Source organism: Rhinoraja longicauda, chromosome 15 (genome assembly GCF_053455715.1).
Source record: "Rhinoraja longicauda isolate Sanriku21f chromosome 15, sRhiLon1.1, whole genome shotgun sequence".
NCBI classification, from domain to species: Eukaryota; Metazoa; Chordata; class Chondrichthyes; order Rajiformes; family Arhynchobatidae; genus Rhinoraja; species Rhinoraja longicauda.
The window spans coordinates 48,203,176-48,227,646 of record NC_135967.1 but is presented as its reverse complement, the minus strand read 5'-3'; the positions used below and the strand labels follow the sequence as shown (position 1 = coordinate 48,227,646).

Here is a 24,471-nt window from a genome sequence, read left to right as displayed (position 1 = left end):
AGCCGAGCTGCGCCGGCAATGTTAAGGCCCGCAGCCGAGCCGCACCGGGCACTGAAACGTCCCGCAGCCGAGCTGCGCCGGCAATGTTAAGGCCCGCAGCCGAGCCGCGCCCCGGGGAAGAGACCTAATAAAATAAAGGTTTCACCCCACCCCACACCCCCACCACACACCCCCACCACACATACACAGCCAAAAACAGAAACAAAAACCATCCCAACACCGACACAAACAAAAAAAAAGAAAAAAAGACAACAGACTGCCAGAGAGCCGCAGCCGTTAGGCGCAGCCAACTCCTCCCGTGAAAGTGAAAGGCATGCAGTATCACTGGCGACAATGTGTCTTCTCGCAATAGTTCACACTTTATCGTCAGTAAGAAGTTCCATAGTGTACGGGGAATCAGCGGGATCGCGCTTCTTTCGGTATCTTTCCACTCTGTGCCGTTCCAAATACGGACCCCAATCAGGAGCTGATCTGCAAGCAGCAGAAAGTTTCTGCAAATAGAAAAATGAAACATTTCATACATTATATTTGATTTTTTTACATCATTAAAGGGCCTGTCCCACTTAGGCGATTTTAAGGTGACTGCCGGCGACTAGACTATCGCCAAACGTTTGCCGGGGTATCACGGGCATGATCGTGAGGAATCTTCCAAAGATCGTAGTGGATCTCGGCGCGTCGCTGAGAAATCAAACGGTTTGAAATCTCTCGGCAACAGCTGCCTTGTCGCCAGGCATCGTAGCTTATTGCGGGCGCTGTCGCATGCTGTCCCCAGGTTTGATAGATTCTCTTAAGATACATTTAGAAGCACATAATATTAAAATAAGTAAAGTCATTTCAAAATACCATAAAATACTTGTGTTTAACCAATTTATTTACCGTCAGGACATTTGACAGGTAGATTGGAGGCGACAGTTTGACGGTTAGGTAAGCGTGGGAATTTTCACGATGTTTTTGGCCTCAGCCATTACATTTAAAGTGTGCTCCAAACCCAGATATTCAACCCAGAAACCAGATATGCATCTCCCTTACATTTTCAAAGAATGCCCACACACTTTTCACAAAACTCCACTGAAGCACTTTTGAAAATAATTTTTTTAAATACAGCTATTAATAAACTGGAAGTAAATCCAGTTTATTCCATGTTACAGTGAAGCTTGTTTTTTAAGTAACCCATACAAGATGTTATAGTTCAAAACTCTCAAGTACTTACCGACTTGTCAGTGATTTCAGCGAAAACCAGGACGCCGGAGAAGCATTGACTGCGTGGGAATTTTGCGATGTTTCCGAAGACGGTGTAATCTCGACCTGACTCGGCTTGTCGTAGTCATTGTCGTCGGGTAAAAGAAAAGTTTGGCGATCTGCTACGACTTTGACAGTCACCGGCAGTCGCCAAAAAGATCTCCTGAGTGGGACAGGCCCTTAACTTACAACCAGGATCAGCCTAGAACCCAATCAGGAGTTGCTTCACTCCAAGACATGGCAGCTTATATGAAGCATGTATATCTATCACAGGATGCAACTCTGATGTCTAAAGGGCCTGTCTCACTTAGATGATTTTTTTAGGCGACTGCCGGCGACTGTCATAATCGTGGCAGGTCGCCGAAAAACCGGCGACTGGATCCCCCCTACGACAATGTCTACGACAAGCTACAACAACCTACCACCTAGTCGATGTCAAGATACGGCAAGCTACCGACAACTGGCGACCCAATCGTCGTGAGTAGGACGTCCACCTACGATCGCACCTATGACCACACAGACGACAACCGAAGTCTACCCGCGACAAGCTACAACCCTGTTGGCGACAACTGAAGATAATTCACGTCATTTTTGCCTCCGGTTTTGATGCCGATACCTGTCGCCGGTTGACGTAGGTAGTCGCCAATGGAATTCACCTAAGCCAGCATCAGCGACAACCTACATCACCTAGCAACAAACTGGCAACAACCTACGACAGCACCTACGTCAGGATACATCAAGCTGAGCTCATTGGCGTGAAAACCACTGTCGCCGAAAATTTTTCAACATTCTGAAAATCCAGCGGCGACCAGAAATGCTACGACTCTTTGGAGACGACTCGCGATCATACAGGTAACACCCCGGCGAGTATGTGGCAACAGCCAAGTCGCCTGTAGTCATCTAAAAAATCGCCTAAGTGGGACCGGCCCTTAAGGTTCCATTCATATTCTGCATTAAGATAATCTAAATAGAACATAGAACACAGAATAGTACAGCACACAAACAGGCGTGTCAACCCACAGTGCCTGTGCTGAACGTGATGTCTAGCTAAACCAATTTCCTCTGCCTGCACATGATTAATATCCCTTCATTCTCTGCATCTCGATGTGTCTATCCAAAAGCTTCTTAAATCGACCTATTGTATCTGTGGCATGGGACATCAGATATCAGAATCAGTTATGTGCTTCAGTCAGGCAGCTCTCACTGCCCCATATCTCTCCTTACCTTCCTGAACTCTTGTCTCTGGTTTCATGTGCAGATGAGAACTGGGACCCCCCAGTCAGAGTTATACCGTAACAGTGTGAACCAGACCAGACTGACTGACCTGCACCTGTAGATCCATGTCTGGTTTTACTGTGTACACCCGATCCATAATCCAGGTCGGGTTTCTACCACGTCATCTAGTGTGCCGGTTCGGCTATTCTTCAGATTCGTATGGGAGCTTGAACTAACAGAAGATAAGTGCATTTACTCTATGTGTTCTGCTAATAAAGAACTTATATACAAAGCTGAACGACTCAGTGTTTATATATCAATGAACATGGTGTCAGAAGTGGGATTCTGACTTTTCGGATCACCCTCAGCGGCTTTATATACATACATATATATTGTTTACATACGGATTTTGACAGTTCTAGCCATGGCTGAATCTCTCCGAAAGCCCGATCCACTTGTCTTCGACAGTGACATTGGAGAACAATGGTGTATCTTCGAGGAGGAGTATGATGTGTACATGGATGCTGTACACCCCACAAGCATCCATTCTCCTCAATTTGGCAGGATAGGAAGCAATTCGATGGGCGAAGTTGTTTGTCTATGCGGAGGCTGTACTGGATGCAAATGGTGCAGTCGTCACACCCGCTGAGACAATTTACAACTCTATATATCTCAAGATAAATTTCGACAGTTGTGTGTTCACAGACGAACCTCATCATTGAACAGCATAAATTCTTTGCATGTAACCGGAAGCCAGGTGAACCTGTTGAAGCATATATAAACTCGTTAAAGCGTGTAGCGAGGAGCTGCAGATTTGGCGATCTCTGTGTTTATCAAGTTGGTCTCGGACAGAATATGTTTTGAGACAAACTCCATCCGATGAAGGCATATTCTCCGGAATGTTTACAGTAGCACCATCAGATAAGTCGTGTGATAGCTCCGCACAATTTTGGCGGCGGCGGTTATTCAAAAACTTGCGAGACATTTCTCGGTCCATGGGGCTCCTCTCATCCTCATGTTGGATAATGATGTACAATTTGCCAATCAATGTTTCAAAGACTTTGCTAAGCACTGTGATTTTAAACACATCACCAGCAGCCCGGAGTATCCGCAGTCGAACGGGTTGGCCGAGAGGGCTGTCAATAGTGCCAAGCAGGTCATGGAGAGGTCTAGAAGAGTCAGGTCCAATTTATTTCTGAACCTCCTTAATCTTCGCAACGTTTCACGCGACCCGGTGCTGGGTTCGCCAGCACAACGTCTGATGTCCAGGCAAACTCGCACCACTCTTCCCCTTGCAAGGCAGTTGCTGCAGCCCCGTGTCTGCGTGCTACTCCGAGTTCTTTACCTTCAGCCTGAATAACATACGTATACTGGATGAGTACAACAAATTTATTCCACAGTGGGGTTCTTCCCGTGATGATCAACAGATACAATGCTGGTGTCTGAAAAGATCTCAACTGGGGAGAGGGAAAGAACAACTTTTCCACGATTGTTTACTTTTTATACAGAAAGCAAAAAGGAATGTGACAGAAAAGAAATCAATGACCAATTACAATTCTAATACAATTCCCATGGTTACAGAGAAAACAAAACCATTAATACAGGTCACATGCTTAGAAACCAAACCATTAATATAGGTCACATGCTTTCGGGGAAACGCATCAATTTACCTAGAGTGGATTCAAAACTTTTCCTACTTTCACACGCACCCATATAAGGAGTTGTTGTTGGGAAATAAACTTTTTATCTACTATATACGAGCAATCTCGCAGCTGTACGACCTTGCTTCTAACTGTTTTAGTACACAAGCTAACACTATCAGACAAGGGAGCCATTTAAGAACAAAGAACCCGTATACTCCTCTGTCTACTCCCTATCACTCGCAAAGGGACAAACACATTCCATTCCCAATGATAACATTTCTGCCACAGGCATCCATCTTATTGCTTTCTATTGACAATAAACATTCGTTTTATATCAACTAAAACAACAACAAAATAAACCATCTTCAACCATCTACAACAAAATGTCAATATCCCTAATTAACTATATCAACTAATAGCATAGATTCTCATTCCCTCCTCCTATGATAACCATCAAAGCTTAAAACAATAAATCACATTAAACACCTCAAGAGTAAAACAATGCCGTCATATTCCCTCATGTGGATAGAAAACAAACTACATACAACCAAACTTCTAAGTTGTTGTTGTTGTTCGTCCTTTGGGTTCGAAGATGACAATGACTTCACTTTCAGTTGGAGGATTGGTGACTGTGGATCAGGAAGTGACTGGTGAGGCCAATCCGGGCCCGGAAAGCACGCCCACACGTAGGACACAAGTGGATGGGTGTTGCAGTGGAAGTGGAGGTAGCCCGGGCCTCTGCAGTGCGTTTGTTCTCTGCTGCACGGGCTCCTGTGGTGAGCTTGCTACGCCAGGTTGGACGGTCCAGAGCAAGAGACTCCCAAGTGCTGAGGTTGATGTCCAAGTCTTTGAGGGACACTTTGAGGCAGTCCATAAACCGTTTCTTCTGTCCTCCTACTGAGCGCTTGCCCTGACACAGTGCTCCATACGAAGCTGTTTTGGCAGTCGACTCTCGGGCATTCTGACGACATGGCCTGCCCATCTGGCTTGGGCTTTCCGTAGGAGGGTGTGGACGCTGGGGATTCCGGCCCGTTCCATGACCTGTGTCGGGAATTTTGTCCTGCCACCTGATGTGAAGGAGTCTGCGTAGGCAGCTCAAGTGAAAGTGGTTGAGCTGTTTGACATGTCTGCTGTAGACAGTCCAGGTCTCACTGGCATAGAGAAGAGTGGTGAGTACCACTGCACGGTAGACCTTCAGCTTGGTGGTAAGGCTGAGTCCTCTCCGCTCCCAAACATTCCCACGGAGTCGCCGAAAGGCAGCGCTGGCCTTGGCAATCCTGTTGTTGACCTCAGCGTCAATGTTCACCACTCGCGAGAGTGTACTACCCAGATAGGTAAAGCTGTCGACTGCCTGTAGATTCTGCCCCTTCACCGTGATGTGTGGTTCCTGGTAGGGCTTTCCAGGCGCGGGCTGGTACGTAACTTCAGACTTTTTGGTGCTAATGGAGAGACCAAAGTTGTCACAGGCCTGTGAGAAGCAGTCCATTTCATGCTGCATCTTCTGCTCTGTGCTGGCGTTGAGGGCACAGTCATCAGTAAAACAAAAAATCTCTGATGATGGTCTCCTTCACCTTTGTAACAGCTTGCAGGCACCTGAGGTTGAACAGCCTGCTGACAGTTCCTGTACCTGATGTGTATTCCATCTTGGCAGTCACGGAAGGCACCGGTCAGCATGGCAGAGAAGACCATGCTGAAGAGTGTAGGGGCAAGAACACAACCTTGCTTCACGCCGTTTGTCACTAGGAAAGGCTTCCGACTCGTCTCCATCATCTAGCACTTTCACCATCATGCCGTCATGGAACAGCTGGACAATCGTGATGAACTTGCTGGGACAGCCAAACTTCTGCATTATCTTCCACAAGCCATCTCTGCTGACAGTGTCGAAGGCCTTTGTCAGATTGACGAAGGTCACGAACAGGTCGCCGTGCTGCTCTTGGCATATTTCCTGGAGTTGGCGTGCAGCAAATATCATGTCGACGGTTCCACGTCCAGCACGGAAACTGCACTGGCTTTCTGGAAGGAGACCCTGCTCAAGGTGTTGAATGAGGCGGTTGAGCAGGATGCGAGCCAAGATCTTCCCAGCTATGGACAGGAGGGAGATGCCTCGATGATTGTCACAAGACTGGCGGTTGCCTTTCCTCTTGTAGATGTGGACTATGCTGGCATCTTTCAGCTGTTGTGGGACCTTCCCTTCATTCCACATGACTGGAAGAGTTCAGTCAGCTTCTGCATCATGACAGGGCCTCCTGCTTTGTACACTTCAGCAGGAATTGCATCTGATCCTGGTGCTTTGCCACAGGAAAGTTGCTTGATGGCCTTTGTGACTTCTTCTGTCGGGAGGTTGTCAAGGTCCTGGTTGGTCTCTATCTGAGGTAAGGGAGTGATGGCCTCGTCGTTGATATTAGCAGGGCGATTGAGGACCTGGTTGAAATGTTCAGCCCATCTCTCCAGAATTTGCTTCTTCTCTGTCAGCAACTGGGTCCCGTCTGCACTGAGGAGGGGAGAGGAGCCAGAGGACTGGGGTCCATACACAGCCTTCAAAGCGTCGTAGAAACGCTTGGTGTCTTGACTGTCTGCGTAGCCCTAGATTTCATCGACCTTCTTGCTATACCATGCGTCCTGCATCTCATGGAGTTTCTTCTGTACTTTTTGTCTTACGCTGGCAAAGGCATCTTTCTTCGCTTGTGACGTGAGGTCTGATGTGCTCTGAACAGTTGGTGTTTCTCTGATAGCAATGCCTGTATCTCTTCGTCGTTCTCGTCGAACCAGTCCTGGTTTCTACGGGATGCTGGCCCGAGGTGTTCGAGGGTGATGGAGTAGACTGCATCTCTGAAGGCCACCCACCGTTCGTCAGTGCTGTCCTGGTCATCATGGGGTGCGTCCACCAGCTTGCCATCAAGGTCTCGGGAGATTTCTTCTGCAACTTTGCTGCTCTTCAGTTTGGAGACGTTGAGACTCTTTGTAGTCTTCAGACTTTGGGGTCTTCTCATGGGCACGTTGCGAAGCTTGAGTTTGGACACGATGAGGTGATGATCAGTCCAGCAGTCGGCACCACACATGGCCTTTGTCACTCTCACGTCCTGCCTGTCCCTCTTCCTGGTGATGACATAATCAATCAGATGCCATTGCCTGGAGCGTGGGTGCTTCCAAGATGTCTTTTTACGGGTGGGGAGACGGAAGAGTGTGTTGGTGATGACTAGGTCATGTGAGGCACACATAGTCAGGAGTAGAACGCCGTTGCTGTTGCACTTGTCAGTGCCGTGTCTTCCAATGATCCCTTCCCAAGTCTGGTGATCTGTCCCCACTCTGGCATTGAAGTCCCCGAGGACAATAAGCTTCTCTGACTGCTGCAATGAGGGCATCAAGATCTTCATAGAACTTATCTTTGATATCATCCGGGTTGGTCATTGTTGGGGCATATGCGCTGATCAATGTTGCACTCTTCTTGTTTCCAAGTGGGAGTTGAAGTGTCATCAGGCGATCATTGATGCCCTCTGGAAGCTTGGCAAGTTTTCGGGCGAGGTGGGATCTGATGGCGAAACTTCTAAGTACAATCAAATCTAAACCTTGTTTATTTCTACAGAAAGGAAACTACATCAATACTAGACCATCATTAACACTTCTAAACAATGACCCCTGACACCAGAAAAACTACTCCCTGCTACAATATCTCTAACATGAACTGCTTCTTGCCTGCATCGCTTTAACCCTTTCAGTTCCAAAACTCCAGACATGCATCATTCTTCTGGTATCGCCCTCCAAAGGCCACATATTCTACTACACCTATTCTATTAAATTGGTCATCCTCAAAACCACTTAATCTTCACCTCCTCATCTAATAATCTACCTAGTCGTTCAAACTCTTCCTTCACACTATTAATATCCTCAGCCTCCTTATCACACAACTCAGTTTGTCTTACCACTAACATTCTTGAAGTACCAATACTCTCTAACACCATCTGCATTCTTCTCAATACGCATTTCAGAATAGCCAACCCTACAAAAATACAAACAATTAAAATTCCCAGATACAATGCTATATTAATCAACTTGTCCGACCAGCCTCCGAAACCCCAATCACCCCAACTATTCGACTCCTTCATGTTATCCATTTGCTCCCTTATCTTTTAATAAAACAAGTAATATTCTCTGTCTGATCCCTAACTCCCATCATACACCTAACTTTCACTATAGCACAGACACCACCTTCCCGAGCCAACAAATAATCTAGGGCATATCTGTTTTACATAGTAAAGAGCCTAAGTTCAGTCAGTCCCTGGGTAATCATGTCGAGGGCCCAAGATAGTAAGACCACAAATGAGGTAATTGTGATTATTGGCAGCCAAATAACCTCTAGTGAAGCCTAGACTAAAGAAGCTCGCCCATCCATATCCCACAGAGCTCCCATGTGTTCCCAGAGATGTGGGATCTTTCCACTTTGAACAAAATTCTTCCGAAACAGCTTTAGTCACCAACCTTTGATGAGACCCTCACTGGGAGGGACAGGGTATTAGAAACATAGAAACATAGAAAATAGGTGCAGGAGTAGGCCATTCGGCCCTTCGAGCCTGCACCGCCATTCAATATGATCATGGCTGATCATTCAGCTCAGTAGCCTGTACCTGCCTTCTCTCCATACCCCCTGATCCCTTTAGCAAAAAGGGCCACATCTAACTCCCTCTTAAATATAGCCAATGAACTGGCCTCAACTACCTTCTGCGGCAGAGAATTCCACAGTCTCACCACTCTGTGTGAAGAAATGTTTTCTCATCTCGGTCCTAAAAGACCTCCCCCTTATCCTTAAGCTGTGACCCCTGGTTCTGGACTCCCCCAACATCGGGAACAATCTTCCCGCATCTAGCCTCTCCAACCCCTTAAGAATTTTATATGTTTCTATAAGATCCCCCCTCAGTCTTCTAAATTCCAGCGAGTACAAGCCCAGTCTATCTAGTCTTTCCTCATATGTAAGTCCCGCCATCCCAGGGATCAATCTGGTGAACCTTCTCTGTACTCCCTCTAAGGCAAGAACGTCTTTCCTCAGGTTAGGAGACCAAAACTGCACACAATACTCCAGGTGCGGTCTCACCAAGGCCCTGTACAACTGCAGCAGAACCTCCCTGCTCCTAAACTCAAATCCTCTTGCTATGAATGCCAACATACCATTCGCTTTCTTCACTGCCTGCTGCACCTGCATGCTTGCTTTCAATGACTGGTGCACCATGACACCCAGGTCACGTTGCATCTCCCCTTCTCCCAATCGGTCACCATTCAGGTAATACTCTGCTTTCCTGTTCTTGCCGCCAAAGTGGATAACCTCACATTTATCCACATTATATTGCATCTGCCATGCATTTGCCCACTCGCCTAATCTATCCAGGGTTCATATTGCCACCTGTCTCGGGAATGGTGGATTCAGGCCATTAGTGGCTGTACCATTAAAGAAAAAGAAGAGATTTGAGTCTGTTAAAAACAAGGTGCCATGAGATATCGAATACATGTTTAATTCACCTCCCTCTATCCAGTTCCTAAACTGCTCAGAGAACCATCGCGCATCTCTGCCACCTCTTTCTTTAGTCATCTGGGTAAGTGGGAACGTATAATTCCCTACCACCACATGTGTTCTATTGCAGACTCCACAGACTAGTGTGGAGTCTGCAAAAGAACACATGTGGTGGTAGGGATTCCCATAGCAAGAGGAACACAGGTATAGTGGTGGCATTTACACTTCCCTTGGCCATCTTTGACCTGACAGGTCCTGTTATCACAAAACGGCATCAACCATGTGATGTTGGTCGGGTGATTAACATATACGCATCCCTCCTTTTCCTGGTGGAAGCAATATGTGGTCATCATTGGGTGTGAATTTGCACAGTTTGGTGATATCTCCAACCAAACCTACGTCCTGTGAATGTGAGTTATCCTTTGATAACGGAAGACAAACAGCAGACGGGGGTGAAGGGTTCATAAATAAGGTAGATAGGTTTAGGCATCTTTATTTTTGCTTTCGCCCTCCAATTATCACATATAAGGTACTTTAGGGGGTCCCATTCTGGTCATGCTGAATAATGCCTGTTCTGAGGTACAACTGACTGGGGAGTACATAGCTGAGTGAGCTCGGAGAAATAAGTTACCTCGGGATTTCTCCGAGAAACTGGAGATCACGTTTGCGTCTCTGTAGTGGAGAGACCCGACATAGTTCTATGGGAATCCAACCTCCCGCACTTGGACATACTTCATCAAATTTACACAGTTCAATAACAAGGCAACATTTTATGATGACGGTCCTTCAACAGTCATGAAAAGTGAAGATGCCTCAAAAGTCCAATACAGGCCTTCAGTTGGCTGACGTTCCATTCTCCAAATCCCTCCGGTTTATCATCATCGCATTAGAGTACATCTCCTTGGCACAGGTGGTGAACGTGGAATACCTGGAATCCACGTTCACCACCATCATACCTGGAATCAGCAAGGCTTTAAGACAGACGATCACCAGGTGCACTTTCATTATAAGTTAACCTCGTCTTTTCTGAGGAGAGATTTCAGCACGTAGTCTCCTGGCATTATGGACTGTCCCCTTATGTAACTGGTAGTGGCTTCTGTGCCTCTTGTAACTTGGAATGCAGGACTGGTAAAGCATGGGTTAATTGCTGTGCATAAATAATTAATTCATCGCTGAGGGCATGTGGGTCAAAATAACTTCCACACACTGAATCATAATGTGCCCGTGGCAACTCTATAAGATCTACTTATATACACTCAAAGGGTCAATAGACAATAGACAATAGGTGCGGGAGTAGGCCACTCAGCCCTTTGATCCAGCACAGCCATTCAATGTGATCATGCCTGATCATTCAAAATCAGTACCCCTTTCCTGCCTCTAACATGTCCAATCCCTTAATAATCTTACATGTTTCAATAAGATCCCCTCTCATCCTTCTAAATTCCAGTGTATACAAGCCTAGTCGCTCCAGTCTTTCAACATACGACAGTCCTGCCATTCCGGGAATTAACCTAGTGAACCTACGCTGCACACCCTCACTAGCAAGAATATCCTTCCTCAAATTCCGAGACCAAAACTGCACACAATACTCCAGGTGCGGTCTCACTAGGGCCCTGAACAACTGCAGAAGGACCTCTTTGCTCCTATACTCAACTCCTCTTGATATGAAGGCCAACATTCCATTGGCTTTCTTCACTGCCTGCTGTACCTGCATGCTTCATTTCAGTGACTGATGGTCGGCCTGGTATGGGTGTCATTCCCTTTGGACAATTTACTGTCTTTCCGGGATTATTTAATCTGCAAATTTCAAAATCTGAGACTTGTTTTAACGCCTCCTGGCGAATTTTCGGATGCCATGTTTCCTTTGCCATCCTGACCATACCCTCCTTACCAACACGCATAAGGAAGTGTATATACTTTAAAGGAACTGGCAGAAAAGCATCAGGCACAAAATTTGCCCAAGAGGGGTAAGCCTGAGCCCTGTCAAGGAGTCAATGGCAATAGAATCTTTGGTTCTGTGGGACCATAGTGCAGGATTTGCAAGCTACGGTGCAGGCAGTGATGTCAGCAAAGGGCATTTCCCTGGAAATTGTAGTCGCGGCCACCCGGATGGGCATTGCACCTGATAATAGGCAGTTGTGTCGGGAGGGCTGGGGCTTGCAATAGGTTGATCACATAAAGCTGAAAAGGGGCAATCTTATAAAGAACGTCCAATGTCTGGTGCAGTGGCTAGCACTGTTTTAGATTGCGGCATGCTTCTTCTTGTTGGGGTGAGAGAGTGAATTGCTGCGGAGGCAATTTCCTCTCTCTCTCTCTCTCTCTCTCTCTCTCTCTCTCTCTCTCTCTCTCTCTCTCTCTCTCTCTCTCTCTCTCTCTCTCTCTCTCTCTCTCTCTCTCTCCCCCTCCCCCTCTCCCCCTCCCTCCCTCCCTCCCTCCCTCTCTCTCTCTCTCCCATAGCAGCTGCTCCACCTGCTTACAACAACAAAATAAACCATATTCAACCATCTACAACAAAATTTCAATATCTCTAATTAACTATATCAGCTAATAGCATTGATTCTCATGCAAGCCTCAATCAGTTCAGGCTCAGCTGCAACACAAACGTCAGATTCAGAAGGCGTATTACGACCAGTCTAGTCGTCCACTCCTGCCACTGTCAGAGGGTCAGATGGTCCACCTGCAGACCCAGAAGGGATATGATCGTTTGGGCGTAGTAAGAGGAACATGCCAGGAGCCGCGGTCCTATTTAGTCCAATCGGAAGGTGGAATCTATAGACGGAACAGAAAACACATTCTACTGGTGAACGAGCTGGTGCCATCTCAGCAGTATTCGTATGGCTACACAGAGGTCCCAGATGACATGTTATGGACTGATGGTGGAACTGTTGGTTTGCATGGGGGACAGGTGTCGGCAGACCGTGAGTTGTTCTTTACCCCGGAAGTAGCTGCTGGTGTCGGTGGTGAAGTCACCTGTAAAGTCACCTGTGATGTCACCTGTGCAGTCCCCTGTGCAAAAGACCTTTGCGAGGCCGGTGCTGATCGAACCACCACCTGCGGTGCTGTCACCTGCAATGAGTACAGTAGAGGGCTTGGACCGTACACGTGCAGGACGGGTTAGTAAGCCCAATCCCAAGTACAAAAACTGTGGTTTAGACACTTATCACAGACTCTGATTGATTAGGGTCCTCTTCGTTTCCTTATATTCGTCTTACTTATTTTGTATCCTCCACTGCTTAGCGCTTGTTTTAGTTGATGTTTACATCCTTTTTTGTGATGTCGGTAGGCTTTAGCTTTATATATACTTTTATCTAGTTTGTGGGTTTATGCGTAAGAAGGAGGATGTAGATCCATGTCTGGTTTTACTGTTGTACACCCGATCTGTAATCTAGGTCAGGTTTCTACCACGTCATCTAGTGTGCCAATTCGGCTATTATTCAGATTCGTATAGGAGCTTGAACTAACAGCAGCTAAGTGCATTTACTGTATGTGTTCTGCTAATAACACGTGTGGCGGTGCCTAATGGCTGCGGCTCGCTGTTTGTCTGTCCTTTTTTGTTTGTATGTTGGTGTTGGGGTGTTTTGTTTTTGGCTGTGTGTGGGGGGGGGGAATCTTTCTTTTTTTAGGTCTCTTCCTCGGGGCGAGGCTCGGCCGCGGGGCCTTCCATCGCCCGGTGCGGCTCGGCCGCGGGATTTTCCATCGCCTGGTACGGCCGTAGGACTTTCCAGCGCGGAGCGGCTCGGCCGCGGGACTTTCCATCGCCCGGTGCGGCTCGGCCACGGGGCCTTCCATCGCCCGGCACGGCCGCGGGACTTAACAGCGCCGGTGCGGCTCGGCCGTGGGGCCTTCCATCGCCCGGCACGGTCGCGGGACTTAACAGCGCCGTTGCGGCTCTGCCGCGGGGCCTTCCATCGCCCAGCACGGCCGCGGGACTTAACAGCGCCGGTGCGGCTCGGCCACTGGACCTTCCATCGCCCGGCACGGCCGCGGGACTTTCCATCGCCCGGCGCGGCTCGGCCGCGGGGCCTTCTGCTGGCAAATTAATCTAGTTCGGTAAAACGAATGACAAATAAAGCTATTCTGTATTCATATACGAAGTTGAGCGACTCAGTGTTTATACATCAATGAACACACCGGCACCACACAAAGAACGGTGGGCTCAGAGTCTGGGCAGCACTCAGAGCCCAAACTCAATTCAGAACCAATACACTGAAATCACTCTCGGAGCTTTCACTGATCATACAGCACAAGAAAAGGCCATTCATCCTGGGGCTTCATCGTGAAACTTCACCCCTCCACCCAACACCTCACCATTTTGTGTCCATCCTTTACATATATTCATCCCATTCCTCCATTATCACAGGTGAAGCATTTCACAGCCCAGTGACCTCAGCACCTTCCTCACACTGCCTTTGTACGATGCAAGATATGGAATAAAACAACTAGTCATCTTAGTGATGTGAATTTGCTCTTTGAAAGATGTTAAGGTGTTTCCTCACCTGGTACAATGTGGAGCCCTCAGCTTTGAAAACTCTCACGATGGCAATGATGGGGATCCACATAATGCAGACGATGATCATACACCAGCCAAGTGCTATCGCCCAGACCGGGTACTGAACGAGTCCGAATGTTGGTGGGGTGAATGTCGCCAAAGACCAGGCTAAGATTACCTGTTTTAAATGATTTTACAGAAACAGATCAGAAAATGAATGATTGCCAGTGGTTCAGTTATTTTCAGTTTAAAATCATTAGAAGATGTAACCTTACCGCCAGCAAACACGGCGAGATAAAACACCAGCACACTTTCCACCACAGCCAGAACACCCAGCTCCTCTCCCCGATCATCATTTCAATGTCCTTGATATATCTGTTCACCCCTGTGGACAATAGGAAAGCAGAGATAGTCACTCACTTGTTTTTGTTTCCCATGGTGTGTTGATGTTGCTGCTAAGGTCACCTATTTCAGATCAGTTTATTGCCTTGTGTACCGAGGTACAGTGAAAAGCTTTTTTTTTCCGTGCCAACCAGTCAGCAGAAGGTCCTTCTCCAACAGTCCATGAGAAGGTGGTAGTGAGCTCAGTCCTGGAGATGATGTTATTCCCAATGTTGTTACTTAGTATGTTTGACATGATGAAGTAGCTGTGAACCCACTTTGGAGGGTATTGTGGGTCTGGAGTCATATGTAGACTCGATTTCTGAATGGGATTTTATGACAATCTGGTGGCGTCACGGCCATCTGTAAAGTTACCAGCAGGTTTTTTCAGGTGCAGATTATTTAATTGAGTTTAAACCTACTATGCTGGATTTGATCTCATGCCTCTGGATGTTTAGTCCAGGGTTTTATTACCTACTATTCCCCATTTATTTCTGCATTTTATAAGAAATAGATCCAAATGAATGTATGGATGAAGACAAGGTGCAGAAGTGAAATCTGAAACTCCTGGGATCCAGGACATGTATAGGATTGTACTTCAGCAGGTCCAAGACCAATATCTTTGTTGAGAGGCTAACTGGATTGTTTCAGAGAGCTTAAAGCAATTGAAAGGATGGAGAGAAGCAGACAGCAGATTCTAGTCTTGCGTGTCTTGTCATGCAGGGGGGGAATGTTTGTGAAAGGGTACATACCAAGATTGATTCCTTATACTCTCTTGAACTACCCAATCCCCACCCTGCCATTTCTGAGGAGTTTCATGTTGTATGACTCTATGACTCCACACATACTTTGCAATTTAATGATTTGATTTGTTTCAATGCTTTTTATGTTGAGCATACCATATATCCAGCTTAGACCGATGAGTTCCAACAAAGCGACTGTAATGAGAATCCATCCAGTACAGAAATAATCGGTTAAATGTATCCAGTAAATTCCAGCCTGAAGTTAAATGGAAAGTTAGAAAATATTGCAAGAGGAATTCCAAGCATTCAAAGTTCCAAAATATAAAGCTAAGAGGATTAATTTTACTATAAACCACTCAACTCTACATTGCTTCATTTTCATTTATTAGAATCACAATCATGTAGCACGTAAACAGTCCGTATGCCCAAATAGTCTATACCAACCAAGACATCCCATTAAAGCAAGTCCCATTTGCTCACATTTGGCCCATATCGCTCTAAACATTTTCTATCTGAGGAGTTTCAGGAAATGGGTTAGAAAGTGAATTTTAAACTTTAAAATCTCTCTAACTTTATAAATGTAGGTTCAATTTGAATGAGAGTTGTTACATTTTATGCCCAGGATAATGGTGCGTAAGGTGGTGCAAAAATTGTGGCGCTATGGTGTATCGTTTTGGCTGTGCGAACCATAAACGTTATGTTTTGCACAAACACACAAACACACGGACAGAGAGTTTTAGTAATATATAGATAGATAGATAGATAGATAGATAGATAGATAGATAGATAGATAGATAGATAGATAGATAGATAGATAGATAGATAGATAGATAGATAGATAGATAGATAGATAGATAGATAGATAGATAGATAGATAGATAGATAGATAGATAGATAGATAGATAGATAGATAGATAGATAGATAGATAGATAGATAGATAGATAGATAGATAGATATTCTGGGATCAGATGTGTAGCTGTTTAGTTTAGTGTAAAGATACACGATGAAAATATGCTCTTTGGCCACTGAGTCCATGCTGAGAATCGATCAACCGTTCTTCACAGGTCTCATAAAACAGAAGATTCCTTTTGAAATTGAGAGACGAAAAAATAGCACAGAAGACCATTGTTCTTGTTCCCTCGTGTCAATACTTGGAGCATTCATGATTTAGAGCAAACATACTTTAAAACATAAACAGGAAATGCTGGAGATACACATTCAGTAAAGCAGTATTAATGGAAACAGAAACCGGTCTATGGATTTGGTCAGAGAGCCAACGTCTGCTTCCTTTTTTTTGTTCCTGACCCAAAGCATCAACGTGAACAAGAAGCATTTGTGCATTCCATCAACCAACTCTTGGCATTCAGCATTTCAGTTTCCCAGCAGACATCAAGCAGAGTAGACTTGTCTTTCATTGTAACTTACCTCTTTTCATTGACCCTTCCTATCTCTTCATGAGGATAACTGACAACAGTCCATTTCACACCCTCGTTGGGGGCTACACTTCAATCCATTAGTGTTTAAAATCGCTTCATTTAAGCTGAATAACTAATTTTGTGCCTGCCTTGCAAATAACTCCATTTGGAGATGCAAGTAAACTGCAGATGCTGGTTTAACAAAAGAAGACACAAAGTGGTGTAGTAACCTAGTGGGTCAGACAGCATCTTTGGAGAACATGGATATGTGACGTTTCCGGTCGAGACTTTTCTTCAGACCAACTCGAGATAACTCCCAGAGCATCCCAGATGTTTGAGCTCCTCTGGCCTGCCCAGCTTCTACAGAACCCCAAAATATTGTTTGAATTTTCGAACTCTGAATTTCCCTTTCCCTCTGATATTCCTCCACATTGTAGCTCCCTCTTGCAACCACACATGGACACGTAGTGGACAACCTACCTGTGTTACATACACAAGGCCGAGGAGAAATAGCAACACGCAAGCACCAGCCGTCAGCAAAAGGCGTTTTGATTGCAAATGCTTGGGGTACTGGTCCATAAGGGATGTTAAAATTGTTTCTGATGAAACAAAATGTTAAATCAGGTTAGAATTATAAGCCTATGATTAGTGGAACAACTCAGGGATCAGTACTGGGCGCATTGCTGTTTGTGGTTTATATCAACGATTTGGATGAGAATGTACAAGGGATGATTAGTAAGTTTACAGATAACAATGAAATGGGTGATATTGTAGATAGCGAAGATGGTTTTCAAAAGTTACAGCAGGATCTTGATCAGTTGGACAAATGGGCTAGGAATGATTAATGAAGTTTAATACAAGTGCAAGGTGTTGCAAATTGGGAAGTCAAACCAGGGCAGGACCTTCAAAGTGAAAAGCAGGGGTTGGGGAGTGTCGTAGACCAGAGGTATCTAGGAGTGCACATCATAGTTCCTTGAAACTGTCATAGGTAGATAATATTTTTATGCATTTCAAATGTTTAAAATAGAAAATAATTAAAAAATAACTTGAAAATTAAATGCAGTGAACTCAACTAATACAGGAACATGAAAATTAGCTGAAACTTTGTTAGAGCCCATTGTTAAATTGAAATAATTGTCGTCAGTGCACCTGTGCTGCTTCCCATGGGAGCAGGACCGGTGAGCTGATTTCCCAGACTGACTGTTGGAAAATGTTAGGAGGTTATGTAGACTCCGTGAGTGACCAGATGGTGTGCAGTGTCCAGAGAGTGGCACATTATGATATACTGGGAAGGGGAAAGCTTTGTTAGATTAAGTACTGCAGAAATGTTCAGTCAGGAAGGACAAGAGACTGCAACAACAAGTGATGCAAGCATGGGATCAAGAGGTGATATTGGAGGAGCCTCAGCCCTTGCACTTGTCTAATGGATGGACAATGTTTTGACAAGAGCCCACAACAGGGAGGAAAGTGTGCAACTTGACCACAATACACATGGCATTGGGACTGTCCATGATGTGGCATGCAAAGAAATGTAGTAATGATGGATATTTAGTGGGGTGGATATAATTCTTTGTATTCACCAGCACAAGACGCAAATACTTTGCTGCTTGGCCAGTGCGAGGATTAAGGACATCTCAAAAAACTATCAGAATCACTTGGAGAGGAAGGGAAATGTCCAATTATAATGGCCCTTGGGGAACTAAAAACATTGGTCGGACAATTAGGTACTGGTGAAGGAAAATCTAAAATAAAAGATGAACCACAGACAATTATCCCCAGATTAATAAACTGAGCAATACAAAAACTGGAGATGATCAGAACCCCACCCACTGAGGAAGCAGATGAGGACAACTTCCCCTCTTCATCCAATCCCACTCCCATTATTCTGATGTGTGTTAAACCTTGGGGGAGGAAACATAAACTGCATAATTTATGTCCCAAGAACTGGGTGTAATGGTTGTGGAAGAGGAATTATGGCCCAGAGCGGGAGATTAGTAATCACTGGAGTAACTGTAAAACAGAAGTTACATTACAAACATGCCCAGTGATATTTCTTTCACTTTTCACAATTCACTTCAATTGTTGACTCATTTAAAACAAACAGCTAGATGCTACTGGAAGGCAATGAGTGGAGCATTGTCTGCACAATACAACACAAAGAACTGTTGCACTACAATGCTAAGAACTACATTCTGCACTCTGTACCTTTTTCTTTGCTCTACCTATTGTACTTGAGTTTGACGATTACATTTATGTATAAAGTTATCTGATTCAATTGGATAGCATTCAGAACATTGCTTTTCACTGTACCTTGGTACGTGACAATAATAAACCTAAACCAAAACTAAAGAAGCAAGGAGTGGTCGTCCATTATCATACGGCCAGCAGAAATTTCTCATGGTATAAAAGAACAATTCAGATAACTTCACTTAAAAAGAGGAAGATCTCTGCTCTCTCACCAAATGTTCCAAACTGAGTGTCGATTCCCAGCGTGATCAGCATGAAGAAAAACAAAGTGGACCATAGAGGAGCCCACGGCAGCTGTGCAAGAGCCTCTGGGTAGGCGATGAAAACCAAACCGAAACCTGAACAGCGGATACAATCAAGAGTCAAGTGTTTTGTTGTCATATGTCCCACATAGAACAATGAAATTCTTACTTGCAGTAGCACAACAGAATATGTAAACAGAGTGCACTGTAAACAATATAATAAATGAGAGAAAAAAAGTTCTGTGTGTGTGTATATATAATCACATAGTCACAAATACACTAAAATACATACACACAAAAAACATACAATAATAGTGCAATAATAACAATAATCATCTATTGTAGTTCGGAGCTTATTTGAGGTTGTAGCGTTCAATAGCCTGATGCCTGTGGGAAGAAGCTGTTCCTGAACCTGGACGTTACAGTTTTCAGGCTCCTGTACCTTCTTCCCAATGGCAGGAGTGAAATGAGTGTGTGGCCAGGGTAGTGTGGGTCTCTGATGATGCTGGCTGCCTTTTTGAGGCAGCGACTCCGGTAAATCCCTTCGATAGTGGAGACGTCAGAGCTGGTGATGGACTGGGCAGAGTTCACAACTTTTTTCAGTCTTTATCGCTCCTGGGCATTCAAGTTGTCGAACCAGGCCATGATGCAACTAGTCAATATGCTCTCTACTGTACATCTGTAGAAGTTCAAGAGATTCCTCTTTGACATACCAAATATCCGAAATCTTCTCAGGAAGTTGGTGTACCTTCGTTATAATTGCATCAGTGTGCTGGGTCCAGGAAAGATCTTTGGAAGAATGCACACACAGGAATTTGAAGTTTTTGACTCTCTCCAGCATCATCTCGTTGATATAATATTGTGGGTCCTCATCCTTCCTCTTCCAAAGTCCACAATCAGTTTATTGGTTTTACTGATATTGAGAGCCAGGTTGTTGTGCTGGTACCATTTGGTCAATCGGTCGATCTCACTTCTATATTCTGACTCATGACCGTTTGTAATTCATCCAACAACAGTGTTGTCATCGGTAAACTTGAAGATGGAGTTCGCACTGTGTCCGGCTGCACAGTCATGAGTATAAAGGAGAGCGGGAGGCTGAGCACGCAGCCTTGAAGTGCTCCCGTACTGATTGTTATTGAGGAAGAAGTGTTTCTGCCAATTCAAACAGACTATGGCATGTGGGTGAGGAAGTCGAGGATCCAATTGCACAGGGATGCGCAGAGACCCAGTTTCGTGAGCTTGGTAACCAGCTTGATTGCCGAGCTGCAGTCTATAAACAACAGCCTGACATATGTGTTTGTATTGTCCAAGTGGTCCAGTGCAGAATGGAGAGCCAGTGAGATCATAAAGTGATTCAATTAGGTTTAAAAGATACCTGCTGTAAACCGATGGTATTTAGACTTTAGAGACCCAGCATGGAAACGGATTATTCGGCCCACCGGATGCACACCAACCTTTTTACATTAGTTCGATATTATCTATTTTCATCATTGACTCCTTAAACAACAGGGGCAGTTTTACAGAGGCCAAGTAACTTACAAACCAGCATGTCTTTGGGATGTGGGAGGAAACCGGAGCATCCAGAGGAAACCCACACGACCACAGGAAGAACATACAAACTCCACACAATCAGTACCCGAGGTAAGGATTGAACGTGGGTCTATGGCTCTGTGTGGCAGCAGCTCCAAATAGTGAAAGGCCTGGATAGTGTGGATGTGGGGCGGATGTTTCCTCTAGTGGGAGAGTCTAGCACCAGAGGTCATAGCCTCAGAATAAAAGGGCGTTCCTTTAGGAAGGAGATGAGAAGGAATTTCTTTAGTCACAGGGTGGTGAATCTGTGGAATTCATTGCCATAGAAGGGTGTGGAGGCCAAGCCAATGGATATTTTTAAGGCAGAGATAGGTTCTTGATTAACACAGGTGTCGGGTTATGGGGAGAAGGCAGGAGAATGGGGTTGATCTGATTATTCCCAATAATGAATTACTGATCGCTTTTGATGAAACAAAGAGAATGCCAGAAATGATCAGCAGGTCAGGAAGCATCTGTGGGAGAGAATCTAACCGGTGAGGTGGGCAGTGAGTTTCCCTACTCCATCACCATCTACTCCATCAAAATCCAGTACAGTGAGTCTGACACCACAGTTACCTGACTGAACGACCTCTGAAACAGGCTTGTTCTGTATGTGAGCCATGTGTCCCAGGACGGAGAAGATGGCAAATCCAGCAAACATACTCGTGGCACAGTTCACCGCACAGACAGTGATGGTGTCTCTGTAACAGTTGTTGTGGAATTTGTTGTAGGACGACAGGGTTATCAAGTTACCCCATCCCACTGCAAAAGAATAGCATATTTGTGTTGCAGCATCTTTCCAAACCTGGGGAATAGAAAATAAAATTAGTCACATCAGGGATATTAAATTCAAACTTATTCAACAAGTTTGGATCAGAGACAGTCAGAACCTGTTTCCGGATAGAAAGAACAAATACGAGAGGGCATAGCTCTATGGAGGGAGGGACAAAGTTTAAAGATGATGTGCAAGGTAAGTGTTTTACACATAGCATGGCAACCGCCTGGAAAACATTGCCGGGGTTGGTGGTGGAGGCAGATATGATAGTCGCATTGAGGAAACATTTGGATAGGGACATGGATATGCAAGCAATGGAGAGATCTGGATTACATGTAGGCAGATAGTCTCAGCATCATGTTGGGCATAGACATTGTGGGCCTGTTCTTGTACTTTCACTTTCTCACCACTAACTTCTCACTTTTTCATTCAGAGGGTGGTGGGTTTATGGAACAAGCTGCCAGAGGAGGTAGTTGAGGCAGGTACTATAGCAGCTCTTATTGGAGTTAATAGGCCCTTCAGCCCAACTTGCTCATGCCAACCAGGACACCATCTATGCTAGCCTCATTTGCCCTTGTTCCATATACTGTACACATCACCCTCTGAGTGAAACCATTGCTCAGGTTCCGTTGATTCTTTCCCATCTCACAAACCTATGTCCTCTGGTTCTTGAATCCCCAACCCTGGAGAAAAAGACTCGATGCATTTACCTTATCTATTCCCCTCATGATCTTATACATCTCTATAAGATCGCCCCTCAGCCTCCTGCGTTCCAAGGCGTAAAGTTCAATCCTGCCCGACCTCTCCCTATAGATAGATACAAAATGCTGGAGTAACTCAGTGGATCAGGCAGCATTTCTGGAGAAAAGGAAAAGGTGACGTTTCAAGTCTTATTCTCCCTATATTGTATGCAATTTTGGTCTCCTAATTTGAGGAAGGACATTATTGCAATTGAGGGAGTTCAGCGTGGTTCACCAAGTTAATGCCTGGGATGGCGGGACTGACCTGAAGGAAGGAAGAGAAGGGATCTTATAGAAACATAAAATTGTTAAATGATTGGATAGGCTAGATGCAGGAAAAAAAAATCCCGATGTTGGGGGAGTCAAGAACCAGGGGTCACAGTTTAAGAATAAGGGGTAGGCCATTTGGGACTGATATGAGGAAAAACTTTTTTACCCAGAGAGTTGTGAATCTGTGGAATTCTCTGCCACAGAAGGCAGTGGAGGCCAATTCACGGGATGTTTTCAAGAGTGAGTTAGATTAAGCTCTTAGGGCTAAAGGAATCAAGGGATATGGGGGAATAGCAAGAACGGGGTACTAATTTTAGATGATCAGCCATGATCATATTGAATGGCGGTGCTGGCTAGAAGGGCCGAATGGCCTACTCCTGCACCTATTTTTCTATAGCTCAGGCCTTTGAGAACTGGTAACATCCTTGTAAATCCTGTCTGCACTCTTCAGCTGGTAACATGACAATCGTTCAAGCTGATCATTTGAGGGCCGAGCCTGTTGGTTCTCATTTTTACACAAATCGCTGATCCCGTACAGGAGCCACATTGCTTCCCACTCTTATTGTGAGTAGTTGCAGAACAAAATATCATCAACAAGAAATCACTCGTGTCAGGCAAAATAATAGTGAGCACTACTTAATACTACTGCAGAAGTTGAGCCAAGGTTCGGCAGATAATTTTTACAATAATGTTGCCTGTAGTAAGAGGTATTATTTAAAGAGGAGTTGGACAGGCTTGCATTGTTTTTTTCTGGAACGCCAGAGGTTGAAGGAAGACTTGAGTATGTACAGTAACTCAACGGGACAGGCAGCATCTCTGGAGAGGAATGGGTGACGTTTCGGTTCCAGACCCTTCTTTAGACCTCGACCCGAAACGTCACCCATTCCTTCTCTCCAGAGATGCTGCCTATCCCGCTGAGTTACTCCAGCATTTTGTGCCTACCTTCAATTTAAACCAGCATTTGCAGTTCTTTCCTACACACTTGAATATATAAACTGGGTTATCGCATAACAGACACCATTCCCCCCATGGTCTGTTATAACAGTTTTCTGTATATCGGATGATCTGTGGATTACCCTAGTGAGATTACCTCAGCATCAGCCAGCTTTGAGAGGTCCGACTGACTTCCAATGTAGAATTCAATCCCCTTCCAGGCTCCCTCCAGGGTCAGTCCTCGGATCAGAAGTACGGTCAGAACCACGTACGGGAATGTTGCAGTGAAATAAACCACCTGGTCAGGGACAGGGATTGTTAGATTGTCCTGTGTTGTTGTACAGCTACACCACTTAATTCAATTAAAAGGCAAGCAGGAGGAACTATAATCAAAGCAGAGGATGAAGCATGAGGAACTGGATGAGAAGTAACAACATGGAATGTACGTTTAACGCTGAGTGAACTAAATTTAAACGGCATTTAGTTCGATTTAAACCAGCATTTGCAGTTCTAAGGTGAGATAATTTAGTGATACATCATGGAAACAGGCTCTTTAACCCACCGAGTCCATGCTGACTATCAATCATCCACTCACACTAGTTCTGTGTTATCTCACTTCCTCATCCACTCTCTACACACGGGGCAACTTACTGAGGGCTAATCAATCTACAAACACGCGCATCTTAGGGATGTCGGAGGAAACAGGGGCACATGGAGGAAACCCACGCGGTCACAGGGAGAACGTGCAAACTCCACACAACAGCACCCGAGTTCAGGATCGACCCCGGGTTGTTAGCGCTGTGAAGCAGCAGTTCTACCAACTGCACCACTCTACAACCACCGACTGGACAATCATACTCTGTACCATGAATGCAATCAAGCAGCGGATAAATAATGGAAAACAGATCACAATAGATGTGACATGAAATGTTGTTGTTGGGTTTCTATGTCATTCTTACTATTCAGTTGAATCACATTTCCCTTAAAGGAGACCACCAGGTTACTCGGCCAGCCCTCATCTGTCCAACCACTGGGCCAGTGCTGATCAGCCTTCCAGCTGTATATTCAC

General features: G+C 45.2%; 1 protein-coding gene across 1 annotated transcript in view; it reads right to left on the bottom strand.

Moving 5' to 3' along the window:
- Positions 1–219: 219 nt before the first annotated feature.
- Positions 220–24,471, bottom strand: part of LOC144600713 (sodium- and chloride-dependent neutral and basic amino acid transporter B(0+)-like) — a 52,161-nt gene continuing 27,909 nt past the window's right edge. The window contains exons 8-15 of the mRNA XM_078412625.1: positions 23,560–23,700; positions 21,261–21,489; positions 19,086–19,211; positions 17,107–17,225; positions 15,367–15,466; positions 14,362–14,471; positions 14,094–14,264; positions 220–491 (exon numbers count right to left, since the gene is read on the bottom strand). Of these exons, the coding sequence (XP_078268751.1) occupies positions 354–491; positions 14,094–14,264; positions 14,362–14,471; positions 15,367–15,466; positions 17,107–17,225; positions 19,086–19,211; positions 21,261–21,489; positions 23,560–23,700 (1,134 nt within the window). The 3' untranslated portion in view covers positions 220–353. The remainder of the gene's footprint in view (positions 492–14,093; positions 14,265–14,361; positions 14,472–15,366; positions 15,467–17,106; positions 17,226–19,085; positions 19,212–21,260; positions 21,490–23,559; positions 23,701–24,471) is intronic.